General features: G+C 36.5%; 1 protein-coding gene across 1 annotated transcript; it reads right to left on the minus strand.

Moving 5' to 3' along the window:
* Positions 1-206: 206 nt before the first annotated feature.
* LOC120627131 (lopap) lies at positions 207-15,418 on the minus strand. Its single transcript, XM_039894987.1, has 5 exons — positions 15,136-15,418; positions 6,019-6,127; positions 5,341-5,487; positions 1,359-1,530; positions 207-396 (listed from the first exon to the last, which is right to left on the minus strand). The coding sequence occupies exons 1-5, from the start codon at positions 15,256-15,258 to the stop codon at positions 243-245; spliced, it is 705 nt and encodes a 234-aa protein (XP_039750921.1). The 5' UTR covers positions 15,259-15,418; the 3' UTR covers positions 207-242.
* Between the last annotated feature and the right edge of the window lie 711 nt (positions 15,419-16,129).

Consider the following 16,129-nt stretch of genomic DNA (forward strand, 5'->3'; position numbering starts at 1 on the left):
ATTCGATAAGCTGTTGTACTTTTTAGCTGGGCTAGCCTTTCAGGTTAGCCCGCTATGTCTTAGATCATCATCACATAGATTGCATTCAAGGGGAATGCAATCTCACCTGGTAATTGAAGACGATTAACTGGTACTAGAGAAAAAAAAAATATAAATAAGAAAAAGACAAAACAATAGTAAAAAAAGTTTAATATTATCTATGTAAGAACACATTTTTAACACGCTTTTATTTTACATGTTACTCAATGCCCAAAGCCGATATTGTATGAGACGCCTGGTTTTCGCGGCACCTTACTACCCACTTCCACCAGTATGGGAGAGTAGTCTGCCTTGGCTGGTTTGTCTGAACAGTTGCTGTGGGGTATCTGGAATACGTATTTGATGTCTACGTCGTACCTGGAGAGAAGATAATTGATTTATGATTATTATCGGTTTGGTTATAGCCTGCGGGTGTGACTTCGGCTTCCTTTTCGTTTTTTCCCTCTTTCTCTTTCGTGGACCGAGTTCTATCCCCGGTACCTCTAACTCTTCACCTCTAACTTTTCGAAATTATTTGCGTTATGGCGTAATTAAGTAATTTAATACCACTTGCCGTATAGGTGAAGGAAAACATTGTGAGAAAACCTGCTTTCCAGTTTCCGTTCTCCATAACGTTCTCAAGGGCGTTTGAAATCTATCGATCCGCATTTTGCCAGCTCGGTGAACTACGGCCTAAAACCTTCTCATTGTGGAAGGAGACCTGAGCCTGATCTGTAGTGGGCCAATAATGAGTTGATATGATAATGATGATATGGAAAAAAATGGTGTGTCCCATCAAAAATGCCTTTCATAGGTCTATTTTAAAGAAGTTACAACAAATTTCCACATTGACTTTTGTTAATATTTTACCCTTTTGTTCTATGTTTTGAATGTTGTTATATCTCTGTAACTACTTTTTTCTTTGGTGTACTCATTCATTAAAAGTGTTCATTCATTCATTTAATATAAACATATTGTGATTGGAACTAGACTGAAATTGAAATGTTTGATAGAAGCATGCGTTACTTTGCGGATTTCCATGATATATTATGAACTCCACATCTTCATCACTGTACCTACCTACCCTCTACGCACGTTTCGCTCCGAAACCGGAGCAGCCTCAGGAGATGTAGACTTGACAATTAACAATTGTTAAGAGTAACACCTTACAGATTCTCCTGCCTTTCGCGGAGTATGGCAAATTAAGCTTAATTTTCATACCAGACGGGAATGTTAAAATTATACTTAAAGCAAACAAGCTCTTTACAACTGGACAGAAATGGTATTTGAAACATAGAAGATTACATAAGATATCGGGAATACAAAGATGTTGGCTTTACCTCGGTAGTTTATCCCTCAAATATGCCATCACATTTTTGGGTAGAGAAGTGGTCCGGGAGAGCACGAAGGCACTAAGATACCTGGCCCCCTCCCTCTGTTCAGCACAATGTAGCAACAGCATCCAGGTCATGTACTCCGTGTCAAGGACGTATGTGTTGTATATCCCGTCATCTAAAAAAATTGTATCCTTAAGTACCTACTTGAAGTGGTGATAGCCTAGGGCTACTAAGTAGTGGTTAAGACTTCGAAAGGGATTTTGGGAGGACGATTTCAATACCAATAATATACCTCTTAGTTTGTTGAGCATTTTAATCAGCCCAATTTTTTCAGGTTAACGGTGTAGGGCAGGGATTCCCGTTTCCCAAGCCAGTCGCGCACTAACAAGTAAATACATTTGTCACGCTGCCCGGCCCGCGCCCTAATCTAGCAAGTTAAAATAGATAAGTACTTTTTAGTTAAGTACGCAAATAATAAAATAGTTGGAAAATCCAAAGTGCACGCCTCATAATCTCATTCATTACAATAAATTGAGATTATTTTTAAATAATAATTAAACTAGATCTATTTATACAGTGAAAAGTAAGGGCTTCTTTTCCTCAAAATACTGAAGCCTATAAAAAAAACCAACTCGATAAGTGAAGTATTTCACTCGTTATCGTGACCACAAGATACGGGATCCGCACATACACGAACGTCCAAGACAGAACTTTTTTAAACAATTTTTTAATTAGTTAAATAATAAAAAGAGATTTAAAAATATCATGAGTGTTAAAAATAGTGTTTTTTCTTAAAATTTGAATATATTTATTCTCATATAAAAGCAATAAAGAATCAAAAAAGTAACATTTTAAGTTGGAGAATCACTCAGTGTGCGTAAACTGACAGTAATATCCACCTCAACGCTTCGCTTATGAGGCATGCAATACCTTCATTGTTAAACTAATGAAACCGTAATCCTACAAATATTATAAATGTGAAAGTGTGGATGTTTGTTACTCAATCACGCAAAAATGGCTGCACAGAATTGGATGAAATTTGGCATGCATGTAGCCTTTGATATGGAAAAGAACATAGACTACCTTTTATCCCGATTCCTTAAGTAATTTCCGAGGAAAAATTAAAAATTGATAACGAGCTAAGCCGCGGGCAGACAGCTTTGAATTTTGTTATGCATGTCACCTATGCTATGGAAAAGGACATGTACTTTGTATACCGATACATAAAATAAATCCCTTGGAAAGATTAAAAATTGTTAACGAGCTTTAGATCCAATTTTGAACCGCACGCGACATCGTCTGCGTTTACAAAAGCTAGTAAATAATAAGCTTTAACAAAGAATTAAGAAAAATAAAACTACACTATCAATAGGATGGTTAGGCTTGATGATCTTCCCACAATTTTTCAAAGTTTTGGACAAGCCGCTGCTCAAAAACTATCGAAAAACTATTTTTATTGATTTTTTGAAGTAGGTACAGAAGGTGCGCCTTGCGATGAACCTCTGTATTTTCCCTGTGCGTACCCGAGCGCCTCGGTGCCCAGGTTGGGAAGACCTTGTTTAGGGATGACCTACGTCTTAGGGAAACAGAAACCTTGCACTAAAAATTTATGTAAAGAGTGAATACTGAATACGTAATAAAAAAGGTTGGAAAACAATTATGTCAAATTTAACGCCGGAATTCATTAAAATACAGACAATCTCTAATCATTACATTTCAAAAGAAAGATAACTCTCGTAAAACGTAAAATTAAATAAAAATTGTCAGTCAATAATTTTTAGAAATACTTTGAAGCGTTTTTTTATCTTATTCCTCACAGTCGATAGGAAAAGTTGTATGTTCAACTAGGAAATGCAGTTATTAGAATTCCATTGGAATGGGGTATTTTCCATGTCGGGAATAGGGTATTTTCCATGTCGTCTATTATTACTTGGTAACCATATTTCACCACTAGCTACAAGAAATGTTTGAAGCATTTAGTATTATAACACAGGCGGACTTTGGACGAAAAAACCTATATCATGTAGGGTCTTGTAAATATACCTATTTCATTGTGAAATACGATATGCCTAGCTAACCTTTATCGACAACCAGCCTTTTAACTCACAGCTGATCACACGCCTCTTTTCACATAGGAGATAGTGTTTTAGAGGATATACCCACCATCTGTATAAATGTTAGTAGGCTTCAACGATTAACTAACCAAGTCAATTTTCTATCATCCCGGGAGCCCTGTGTTTAGTCGAATAAGTATATGCTGGCCACTAGACGAACAGGCTGTTTATATATAACACACTCGTGTACAATTTCGAGTGCTCATGTTTTAACAATACTAGGGTGTGGCAGAATATGACCGAGCACACCTGGCTTTGGCAACATTCAATAACATAGTTATTGGTAATTGGTATTAATTATTTGATTGTGAAATCGCAGAAATCTAAAACATTTAAAGAAACTCACATTATATCCTCATTTCCTCATAGTTTCGTTAAAACGGCGCACCTAACGCAATTAACTCTGCCTCTTTATTAATCGAATACCATTTGTGCATACAAATGCATTGAAATTGTATTATTTGTATGCTAATACAGTTATACAAAAAAATCCTGCTTCGTAATTATACAAAAGGGGAAACGTTTAATTAAACTGAATTTTTATTTGCTAACAATTATGGGAGGTTAGGATGCATTAGGTTTTTTATTAATATCCACTATAAATCTTAACATCGCTCTTTAATATAACAATCACTATAATAACCTTAATAAATTTAAAATATAAGAATAATAAAAGATAAATATAATACCTAAGATATGGGCCTTTAAGGCCGATATTTGAAATCGGCAGCATGGCTAGCATGGGCAGGAGACACTATGTCCCCGGGGAAAATATAATAAATTCTCCAACAGCTTTATAAACTCACAGAGAATTTGCGCACAAGAAGAAATAATATCCAATAATATAATAAAGGAGTGTAAACTTCTCTGATTCCATGTCCCCATGCTTTAGCAGGTGGACAACGTATCCATCTGCTAAATCTTTGATCCCATGTAAGGGGATATCATCAGGGGATATTATTTTACTAAATAAGCTTCTTTATATATTTTTTTTAAACTGTGTGTTAAAATCTACTTATATATATTATGTTTGTTATATATTTATATATATTATGTTAATCTTACTCTTGCTCAGTTAAAAAAACATCTTTATTCTAAATTCTAACTTCTAATTGTTCTACGTAAAAGTACTACTTATGTACTACTTATATCCACTTTGATGGATATTGTTAATAAGGGTCTTGCCTTATTTATATTATCTGTCAATAATATGTGTTTTTTTCTCTCGAGCCCATATTCTAAAGTTTCATAATTAAGTTATAAGTTTGCTGTCAATTTTAATGTATTCGTTAGATTTATTAGCGGCTACTTAATTGGTGTATGTGTTATTTTCTTTGTACTCATTTTAAGTATTAAGTATACTGTTTGGGCCTTAATAAATAAAATAAAATAAAAAAAATATTTTATATTCATATAGGAGACAAAAATAATATCCCCCGATGATATTCCATTGCATGGGGGATATCATTTTTGTCACCTATAGCCCTGCAGGGGACAATTTTCTCTCCGCGGAATGGCTAAAACTATATCTTCTCAGAGCCTACAGCCTTATTAACACTCCATTGGCGCACAAGTGTGCATAAATATCCAAGATACGCGTTATTATAAACGGGGATTGACTTCTCCTATTCCCTGTTGCCGTGCTTGAGCAGCTGGAAACATTAATTTTATCCCTTTTCATGGAATTTGTCTTCTATCTATGCTATCAGGCATGCTGCAGTAGTTTATTAAATATCTGGAGAATAAATTTGAGTTTTTAGAGTTTTTTCATACATTATTATCACATCTGTACAATTTATTCGCAAGGTGTGATTGCAGTTGTGCTTGTACTAGTACTTATTTACTTTAAAGAAACATTGATATGTACTTACAAGTGATTTCGGAATGTGTCCAATGAGCCGGCTCTTTCATATCTACTTTCCAGGTGATATTTCCCAATAGATTCTCATCCAATGGGTCGTCAGCAAAACGGTAGGTGAAGTTCATAGTCACTCCGGGTGTCCATTCGATGGTGCCATCTGATAGAATTGTAAGATTTTAGTTTTATTCCACTAAAAGTTAGTTCGCGGCTGGAACCTCATGATGGCCTTCACACAATGATGGTTTTCCTCTTACTATCAGGTGTGTCAACATACCCTTGGTCCGGCAATTATTATTTAAAAAAAGGGTGGAAAGGTCATAAGATAACTGTAGACGTTAACGACCATTAACAAAAGTGACTGACTCAGCGGGCGGTAGCGTATCTCTACGTGATCAAATCAGAAATGAGGAGATCCGTAGATGAACCAGAATTACCTACGTAGCTCGACAAGTGGTGAAGCTGAAGTGGCAATGTACGGAGCACATAGCTCGGAGAAAGGACGGACGTTGGTTCCCAAGGTGCTGGAATGGCAGCCACGCACTGGCAAGCGCAGCGTTGGTTGACTCCCAACGAGGTGGACAGTGTGCCGCTAGACACAAGCGGCACAAAACCATGGAATTTGGAACTCCCTACAAGACATATGTCCAGCAGTGGATGTCTATCGATTGATGTAATGATGATTGTCTACCTTCTCCCTGAACGTGGTCATCTTGTGTAAATACAGCTCTCATGCAGCTATAGGACAGCGCTTCTTCTTCGCTAGCATAGTACTCTACCACGAACCAGTCTCCAAGCATCTGCAAAGAGAAGAAAAAAATTGTTTGGATATAGTTTTGTAGAAAATTGACTGAATGTTAAAAGATAAAACTCGCAGATTCGAATTCATATAAAAACGGCTGAGTGCAAGTAGGAGTTCCATACTTGTTACTATGTAGTGTTGCAAAGATGTTGTAACAACTATGTAGAGTTATTAAAATCGAGCTTACTACACCAAAAACACATACTTATGTTATGGTATGGTGACCACCGTATTATTTTCAACCTTGTTTCTCTCTTTACCTATTACGAGGCATGAGATATACGCTCAAAGACAAAGATGGACAGACGGACAAATGGACACCCAAGGTTTAGTAATTTAGGGTCCTGTTAGCACTTTTGTGAACGAAAGCTTACCTAAATATTATAACAACGTACTAAACCTAAAACGTAAAAAGCATTAAACGCCTGTTGAAATAAAACAAGCTATATCACACTGTAAAAATATTGCTGTTTATGTTACATCAACAAAAAGGATGTCTATCCAGATTTCAGACATATCAGGGACTAAGCTTTGCGGAATTCGGGTTACTGGAAACTTGAAACCTGTCAGTCACTAATTCTTGAATAATTAGTGACTAGGCGGATGTCTGAGTTGACAGAATAAACCATTTCTATTGTAAGAACAATGTTTATTTTTATTTTCTTTACCATTACAAGTTAGCCCTTGACTGCAATCTCACCTGGTGGTAAATGTTGATGTCTAAGATTATAGCGGGCTAACCTGTTAGGGAATATGGTAGTGATACCCCTAATCGGCAGGGTGATTACGAATCTCGCGGCAGGCGTAAATCTTGCAATCACTGCTGTCAAACGTCACTTTTCTATACAATAAATAAACAAAAGTGACGTTTGACAGCAGTGATTGCAAGATATACGCCTGCTGCAAACCTGTCGCGAGATATGTAATCACCCTGCGGTTTTTACGCGACATCGCACCGGCGGGAGTATTAGGATACGTTAGGTAGTGACACTAAGTTTATCGAGGCGGTGGGTATTATGCTTTAGCCGAAGACATATCTCATTAGACAAATATCATCAGACAATACAAACAGGTATTAGTAGGTGTTCCAAAACAAGTTTTTATTTTAAATTCAATGTAACAATGCAAAGCTAGAACTAGACTGTCTTAAGCCGACGTTTCAATGCATTCATTTGCATACGTTATTTAACATTTATACAACCTATTGCTGAGCAAAAGTGTTTTATTTTGCTCGTAGTATGAATTATTAAGAGATTAAATGTAATCCTTTTAAGTTACAATATCATTTCACTTTCTAATAAAGGATTAAAGTAATCTGTCTGGCTATTGCGAAAATTAAATTATAGTTGTCACTTGTAACTTCTTGTAAGCTTATAACATGTCATGCCATTTGACGGCCGATTGGGCAGCGACCCTGCTTTCTGAGTCCAAGGCCGTGGGTTCGATTCCCACAACTGGACAATACTTGTTATTATTATTAAACTCTTTATTTGTATACCACAACATTCACATATTTAAAATATAACAAAAACAGAAACATCGAAAGAAGTAGTAATACAAAAGGCGGCCTTATCGCTTAATAGCGATCTCTGCCAGGCAACCTTAGAATTAGGAAAAAAAAAAGAAGAGGAGAATAGACTGCTGGTGGTACAAATATTAAAATACATACATGCAAATAACTACATGCTAATACATAAACTAGTGTACACAAATAGATAAAAAGTAAATAATATAATAAATAAATAAATATAAAAATAAACTAATATATAAAATAACAACACTTACATAATTAAATACTTTAACATACAATAAATGAGTAAGTATATACTTGTGTGATGCACATGAATGTTTTTCAGTGTCTGGGAGTTTATCTATATATTATAAGTATTTATGTATACTATTCATAAACAAATATTCAGTGTGTATTGTCCTAGTATATTTATTTATTTTTTTAACATGTAAGATGAAAGAATTGTTAAGTGTTACGTTGCTATAGTTAGTTCGCGCTTTGAAATCGGATTGGATGCATGCGGAAAGGCGGGCGTCGACTACTTCAAAGACTCAGCTCGTACTGTACACTCACAATGTACATTGGTGCATCACGATTTGCAGGATTCAAAATTCAAAATTCAAAATTCATTTATTTCAAGTAGGCCGAATATTAGCACTTTTGAAACGTCAAGTCTGTCTGTGTGTAGTGACTCTACCACCAGTTCGGAAGGCAGATTCTACCGAGAAGAAGCCGGCAAAAAACTCAGCAGTTGCTCTTTTCCAATATTAACAATATAATTAACATTTTACATTTTAAAATTCATTTTTCTATCTTGTGAGAGATGAAAGCGGAGCCGGATGATTCAGATAACTAATACTTATTATTTTTATTTTCTTTTGTTTCATTATTGTAATATAAAAAATATATATGAAGTAGCTTAGCTTAGCGTCATACATAAGCATGGCGATAGTTCTTTCCTGGACGAGATCTGACACAAACATGCTCTATATCATACCCCATTACAGGCCCACTACTGGGCACGGGTCTCCCCCCCCAGTGAGAACGGTATAGGCCGTAGCCCACCACGCTGGCCCAGTTCGGTTTTAAGAATATTATGGAGAACTCTCATGCATGCCGGTTTCCTCGCGGTGTTTTCCTGCACCGTTATTGTGAGTAATATTTGAATTACTTAAAACGCACATAAATTACAAAACTTAGAGGTGCGTCCTGGGATTCGAACTCGGTCTATCAACGCTTATAAATTAATAATAATAATAACAGTTTTTATTTTTATGTTTTTTCTTAAATTACCATGGACCCCCAAACGAGGATATCCGGTGTCAGTGTCTTTCCATATGTAAAAAAAAAACATAGAGAAAACATATTTGGAAGTTTAAAATATCAACATACAATTAATTATGTGTATAAGTGTGTGTGCATGTGTTTGTGCAAGCGTGCGTGTGTGTGTGTGTGCGTGCATGTGTGTGGGTGAGTGTGTGCGTGTGTGGGTGTATGTGTGTCTCTACCATATTTTTATTTATTCAATTATTAATATTCAATAAAATATGATACATATTTAGTAAATTTACCTTAATGAATGAATTATATTTTCGGTATCTTGATAATTTGGAAGACTCAGCATCATCTTCTTCAGTTTATTTGTTACATTGTAATTATTTGAATGTGTAATTTTTAGTTTATTATTAATGTTTATACAAAAATGTTTGTTCGAGGAATATGTATTGTAGGGTGACGTCGGAGAGAAATGTTAATTGATTGAATTCGATAGGTACGGTGGTAACGTATAACACTTCTAACTATTTACCATCATGTCGTTGGTCCACCGTGCCGGAGGGCGACCCATACTAAGTACGCTTGCTTGTTCGCGATCTCGATCCTTCGTCTTTCCTGATCCGTCGGCCATCGCACCTACGACAAGCGTGGACGGCTCATTGCAACTTTAATTTGCTTATGGTTTGGGCTATAAAAAAATAAGTGAGTTTGGTTCTGCGGATACCTTCGTTTCTAATTCTGTCCTTCAGGGAAACTCAATCCTCTCTATAGCTCGTACTAACCTAATAAGAAAACAAATCCCTACGGCTAATAATTTATTTAAATGATATCCTTGCAAATGACAAATTGCAAACTAGGGGCTTACTTTCATCGCGTAGAGCAGTATTATTTAAACATAGTCTACGCTATTATTTCGGAATCAATTAAAATCCTTTTTTGGTAACGGTATGTCATATAAATCTGTCATTTTAAAATAATACTGCTTTATGCGGTGGCAGGAAGGCCCGAAGACTATAAAATAGATTTTGATACGTCGATCACAACAATTTATGGCGCCAATAACTCTACTAAATCGCTACATAATGAGTAGGCAAAGTCTAAATGTTTTGAAATATTCTGATAAAGTTCAGCTATAAAACGGAGATGGTCATAAAATAAAAATGTTATAAATTAAAAGAGGATTTACTATCATACATTTTATATAGTGGGTTCCGTTTTTATATAATTTTGAAGATACATTCAACAAAAAGAGCTTCCTAATTGGTTCATTCGCCTACGACTGGACATAATATTAGGCCATTGTTTAAAATTGAGCCGTCAAACCTACTTAGTAAAGCAACGCAACAAGTAAAGCAAACAATCACAGAAACCCGTGTTCGTTCATCACTGAAATTCTACATTTTTATTCCTTTTAGTCATAATTGACGGACCAAGTAAATGACCCTCCATACATTAAATATATGAAATACCTTCGCCTTTAAACAAAGCAAAAATTCTCAGAGTATGCAAGGAAACCATCCTACATATTGCCGCCCTGTTTCTATCATCCTGAGACGTAGGTGTTAACCTGTTAAACCTCATGTGCTTGTAATTTTATCACCAATCACGCTCTTTGGACTGGAACACAGCAGCAGTGCTGCTGACGGTAGAAAAGGCATGTTTTTTTGTGTCAAACTTCGTCCAAGGACATACCGTGCACGGGATTGGATACAAAAACCTCTATTACTAATATCTGTTCTGTTCTGATCTCTTAAAATATTAACGTAAGCCACCAAATTATAATCTATTAGTATGTTTATATCTCTACCTACTTTTTTTTTGTATACATCATATCGAGCCATAATCGGCCCACTATAGGGCACGGGTCGCCTCCCGCAATGAGAAGGGGGCCGTAGTCCATTACGCTGGCCCAGTGCGGATTGGTGGACTTCACATAGCTTTTAAAACATTATGTAGAACTCATGCGTGCAGGTTTCTTACGATGTTTTTCTTCACTGTCGAAGCAAAGGATATTTTAATTACTAAAAAAGCACATAACGTAGAAAAGTTAGAGGTGTTTGCTGGGATTCGAACTCGGCCCGCCGAAAGTGAAGTCTAGCTCCTACCCACTGCGTTATCACCGCTTCAACACTTTTGTGTAGTATAAAGGAGTATTTCTTTCAGTCATTTATAGACGCCGCAATTTGTGTTTTGTCGGGTACACTGAAGTTGGCAGTAAGAGCACAATTAATATATATGAAGCTTATGCAATATTTGCTATTTCGCTTCCCTTCGCTCATTATCTCATCAGTCCCTCGTGCTGCAAGGTCTACAGGAAGTTTACCTACCTACCAAAAATGCCAGAAGCAAAATAATTTTTTTGTGAGTGGGACTCTTAATATTTTATATCATGAACATCGTTCTAGAATACTTGGAGAACCTAACCGGTTTTTTGAGCAAGTATAGTTAATTAAGACGTGTTTCAAATATTCAACTGATTTAGAGGCCTACAAATTACAAAAAGAGAAACGTCCTGTTGTTTTTTTTTTAAATTAGTTACAATATTGGGGCTTTAAAATTTACTACATTTAGGCTCTCTCTTATGCCCGTTTTCACTAATCAAGACGTATATATTTACGAATGTAGCCGAGACATGGACCATAAAAGCAGCCGATAGACAACGTATAGACGCTTTCGAGATGTGGTGCTGGAGGAGAATGATGCGAAACCCGTGGACGGCACACAGGACAGATATAACATCGATATTTTGACGGCCCTGCTTTCTGAGCCCAAGGCCGTGGGTTCGATTCCCACTACTGGAAAATTTTTGTGTGATGAGCATGAATGTTTTTCAGTGTCTGGGTGTTTATATGTGTATTCTAAGTATTTATGTACGTTATTCATAAAAATATTCATCAGTCATCTTAGTACCCACAACAATACTCTGGGGCTAGATGGCGATGTGTGTATTGTCGTAGTATATTTATTTATTTATAACTTATATTGAGACAGCCTAAAATTACGAGAAGGCTATCAACCGGCTGTTTTCAGAGGATTCTCGAATACTTCAATCACATTGGCAGAAGAGATGGAGACATTCTTAAAAAGATAGTGGTTACTGACGATGTTAGAGGAAAGAGACCTCGAGGACGTAGCCCGTTCGGATCAAGTCCGCACTACTCTCGACACCAACATTAAAGCCGAGTCAAATGGCGTGCCATCGTCCAAAAGGTTGTAAATGTAAGGATTCACGACCCTCAGCAATGTGGAACACGACGTAGATGCAGAGATAGGAAAAACCGTTTCGCCAACTCCTAGGTGTTTACTATTGGTGAAGGTTAATGTATACCTAGGAATCTCCTTAGGCGCTCCATTAAGGCCATGCTAAGGTTAAGTGAAATCGGGCATAAATCATCTTCGCATATATATTGCCATAAATGAAACCAGTTTGAGTTACTTCGGTGGGGTGCTTTATGTCTATGACATAAAGCACATAGGTAGAAACCATTTTTGTGTTTGGAGAGAGGACACTGGAGAAACGTCTTCTCAGAATGAGAAGGATTTAGGCTGTAGTCCACCTCATAGGCCAAGGTTTGATTAGTAGATTTCACACCTTCCAGAACACTATGAAAGAAAGAAAGAAAAAGGAAGAAAAATCGTCTTTATTGTCACACTTTTGTGTAAAATGTTACATTTGTATCATAAATTGTTAAAGAATAAAAAAAAATGTGTGACGAAGGAGCTGGCTCAGTATAGCTGCATACCAAAGCGTGCAGCACTGGATTTCAGCCAGCTCCATTACCTTCGCCGTCACTGAACCCTCGCGACTAAACAAATGAAAACTCAGGTGTTCAGGTTTCCTCACGCTGCTTTCCTACACCGTTAAAGAAAGTGATATTTTAATTGCTTTATATTAAAAACCCTCAACAGTCCGAAAAGTAATAAATGTGAGTCGGGTGTTGAACTCAGTCCTCCCCAAAAGGGATACCGAAAGCCCGAAACCACAAATCAATGCTTAGTACTATGTGGCACTTTTCTATTGAACCCTAAGTCCAACTCGCTCTTGAACCCCTCTCTGGGTCATTAACCTTATCTATTATTTACGACACAACATACGGAAGGTGAACATACTCCAATAGGCCTAATTGGCTTTCACAGGGCATCGTACCGATACGCTAAGTCGCTTTGACTTTTGCTATAAGCCTTTGCAGGTTGGATAAGCGGCGGTAGATAATAAGTTAAACTATGAGAGTCACTGGCGTGCACCTTATCCATACTTATATTATAAATGCGACAGTGTGTTTGTTTGTTTCTTTGTTATAACTTGACGCCCTAACTAAGCAACCAATCGATTTGATATTTGGCATAAAGTTAGATGAAAGAACGGAGAGTAAAAATATAGGCTAGTATCTGATAGAAGCAGGCGTTGCGGAAATCCATGTCATATTTTGAAAATTAAGCTTAGCTATACTCCGCGAAAACAATGAGAATCTGTATGGTGTAATTTATAATTTCTTCAATCGTTATACTCCACACCAAACAGATCTTCGGCTTTGAAATAATTGTTAACAATTCATTGTAAAGTCAACATCTCCTGAGGATGCTCCGGTTTCGGAGCGAAACGTGTGTAGAGGGTACATTACCGAAGATTTTGCCTATTATGAGTACTAAGATAACTAATGAATAATATACATAAATACTTATAATATATATATAAGCACCCAGATACTGAAAAAAAGTCATGTTCATCAATTCAACTTTGTCCAGTTATAGGAATCGATCCCACGGCCTAAGACTCAAAAAGCAGGGTCGCTGCCTACTGCGCTAATCATCCGTCGTGCATTGTGTCTTTCTTTGCATGAAAAACTGAAACTACTTATAATATATGTGAAGAGTTAGTTTTTTTTTTATTAGAACGCCGTAATCTCTGAAATAAATTGAGTTACCAGTTTTTTTTTTGTATTTGATAGCCCAATGCTTGCGGAACGAATAGGTTTTCATCGCGCTACGACCTAAGCTGTCCAAGAACCGTAAAAGTTAATCGATTCATTTAGCCATTCCCTCAAAGTCGCCGAACCTGGTGCTGAAACCCTTCAGGCTGGCGAGGCGACTCATTGGGTCGCAGAATGAAAGTTTGTAAAGGACTTTATTTTTTATAAGATGTACACGGACAAAAACGCGGATAGCTTTTGGATACAATATAATTGTATTTTACTTGTACTCTCAATACAACACTAAATGCTATTACAAAAGTCATTCAAAATCAGTCGGTGCGTAGGCGCCGGACGTACGTATTACTGATAACAATAATTAGGTACAGTGACTTTTATTTTACCTACTCAAATACATAATAATGTATATAGGTAACTTGTGGAAAGTTTTGATTAAGTTGAGTAAGGAGTCGATACCGCATCGGTGATCCTTGGCAGTAACGCAATGGTTACTGAAATTGGGAGAATTTACCTTCCTTCTTCACTTTCGTGCCCCATAGAGCAAAATAAATAGGCAACGGTGTCGTTCTTTATTAAAGCTATTTTTTTGGTGTATGTTATTTTTCTTTCCTAGTTGTTTATAAAAGATGTAGCATGATGTAGACACACACATACAATCGAGGCTCCTCTACATGAATGGGCAAGAAAGGCAACCGTTAGAAACCGTGGCGAAGGATTGTAAAGCGAGCCACAATACTCAGATGACGACCACGACCCGTCACGTCTGTAACGACTAAGAAGAAGAAGTAGCAGTAGACTAAATTTAATTTGCAGTGGCATGCCCATGGTAGTAGGGTCATGGGGTGAAAATCCATTTTTTAAACCTCCTGAAAGCATTACCGTGGTGTTATTTTGGGATAATAAGCTACCTATGGTAATTTCCAGCATGCAAGCTATATGTGGCAAATGGTATGACTAACGGTTATGTGGTTGAGCCTATCACGGGTAACCTACAAACAAACAAATAAACGAAAAAAAATTACTTTCGCACTAGCATTTGGAAATAGTAGGGTTGGAAAGGCTGTACCGATTTTAGTGCGGTTCTTAACAATAAGTAAGAAGGGATATGGATGAATTTTTCAGCCATTTTGCATTGCCTCGCAGTGAAATTCTAAGCTTATTTCGTACAGTTTTTTGCACAGCAGTAATATTCTTAGTGCAGGTAATAAGATGTGTTTCCAAGGGGCGCCAGGAAAAAATGTGGTCACCGTAGTTTTGTTTTTCTTAAAAAATTAGTTTGTACTCTAATACCTGAGTTAAATCGAAATGAGGAACTGCTCTGACTTCCGGACACTTCCTGTTGTTCACGATTCTGCTCGAAACCATATTCGATGTCGCCAACAACACCAAAAAGTATACGAAAACACTTGACATTTTTGAATATCGAAATCCTTTTTTTCTCTTATAAATTACGTTAACACACGCAAGTTTTATTATTTACTTTGTTTCTTCTTTCAAAAGTCAAACTAAAAAGATGTGATAGGCGTTGCGATGAGCGTATTATTCATTCGAACGGTCAAAGTGGACTAACAAAAGGGAGTTCTTATCATTTTGTATGGGACATTTGTTAATGGACGCCAGGACGCGTTTAGAATGCCATTATCGGCCTACATAGGTACTCTGACTCATATTATTTTGTTTTGATTATTGATTTGTAATGGTGGGTAGGTATATACGATCCCTATTTGGACATTCATTGTCGGTTTTACAGCAAAGTATTTTAAATCTACTAGTAAGTAGAATGTATAAGTACTGTTTGGTGTATACTGGGTAGTAGTTTATACAAGTCAAATAGTCAAATATTTCTTTATTCAAATAGGCACATAAGCAGTGCCTCTCAAATTTTTGATTTAGCTCGTATAGTAGGAGGATTTTCCATTTTATGGGGACAGGAAAAAAAAGTTACTTACTACGTTAGGTCTGTACTTAAAGAAATAATTTTAAGATTCAATTATTTTCTACTTGATGATACCTAGCAAGTTACCTACGCAAATATTGTATGTAATGTATATTTTTAACCACACCCTCTTTTTTTAGTTACTTAGTTTCACCCCTATTACTCAACTATAGATTTACCAGTGATAAATAAATTATTTGTGAGTAAAAATTTTTTAATGTGACATGGAAATAGGCATATCGACATTTAAATAAAAGGTTCGACGGAAATACACTTTTGCATTAGATATTATTCTGGCTTCTTGCATTTAGGTTAGGTATTTATCACTAAATATTTTAATTTTAGGTA

Source organism: Pararge aegeria, chromosome 10 (assembly GCF_905163445.1).
Source record: "Pararge aegeria chromosome 10, ilParAegt1.1, whole genome shotgun sequence".
NCBI lineage: Eukaryota > Metazoa > Arthropoda > Insecta > Lepidoptera > Nymphalidae > Pararge > Pararge aegeria.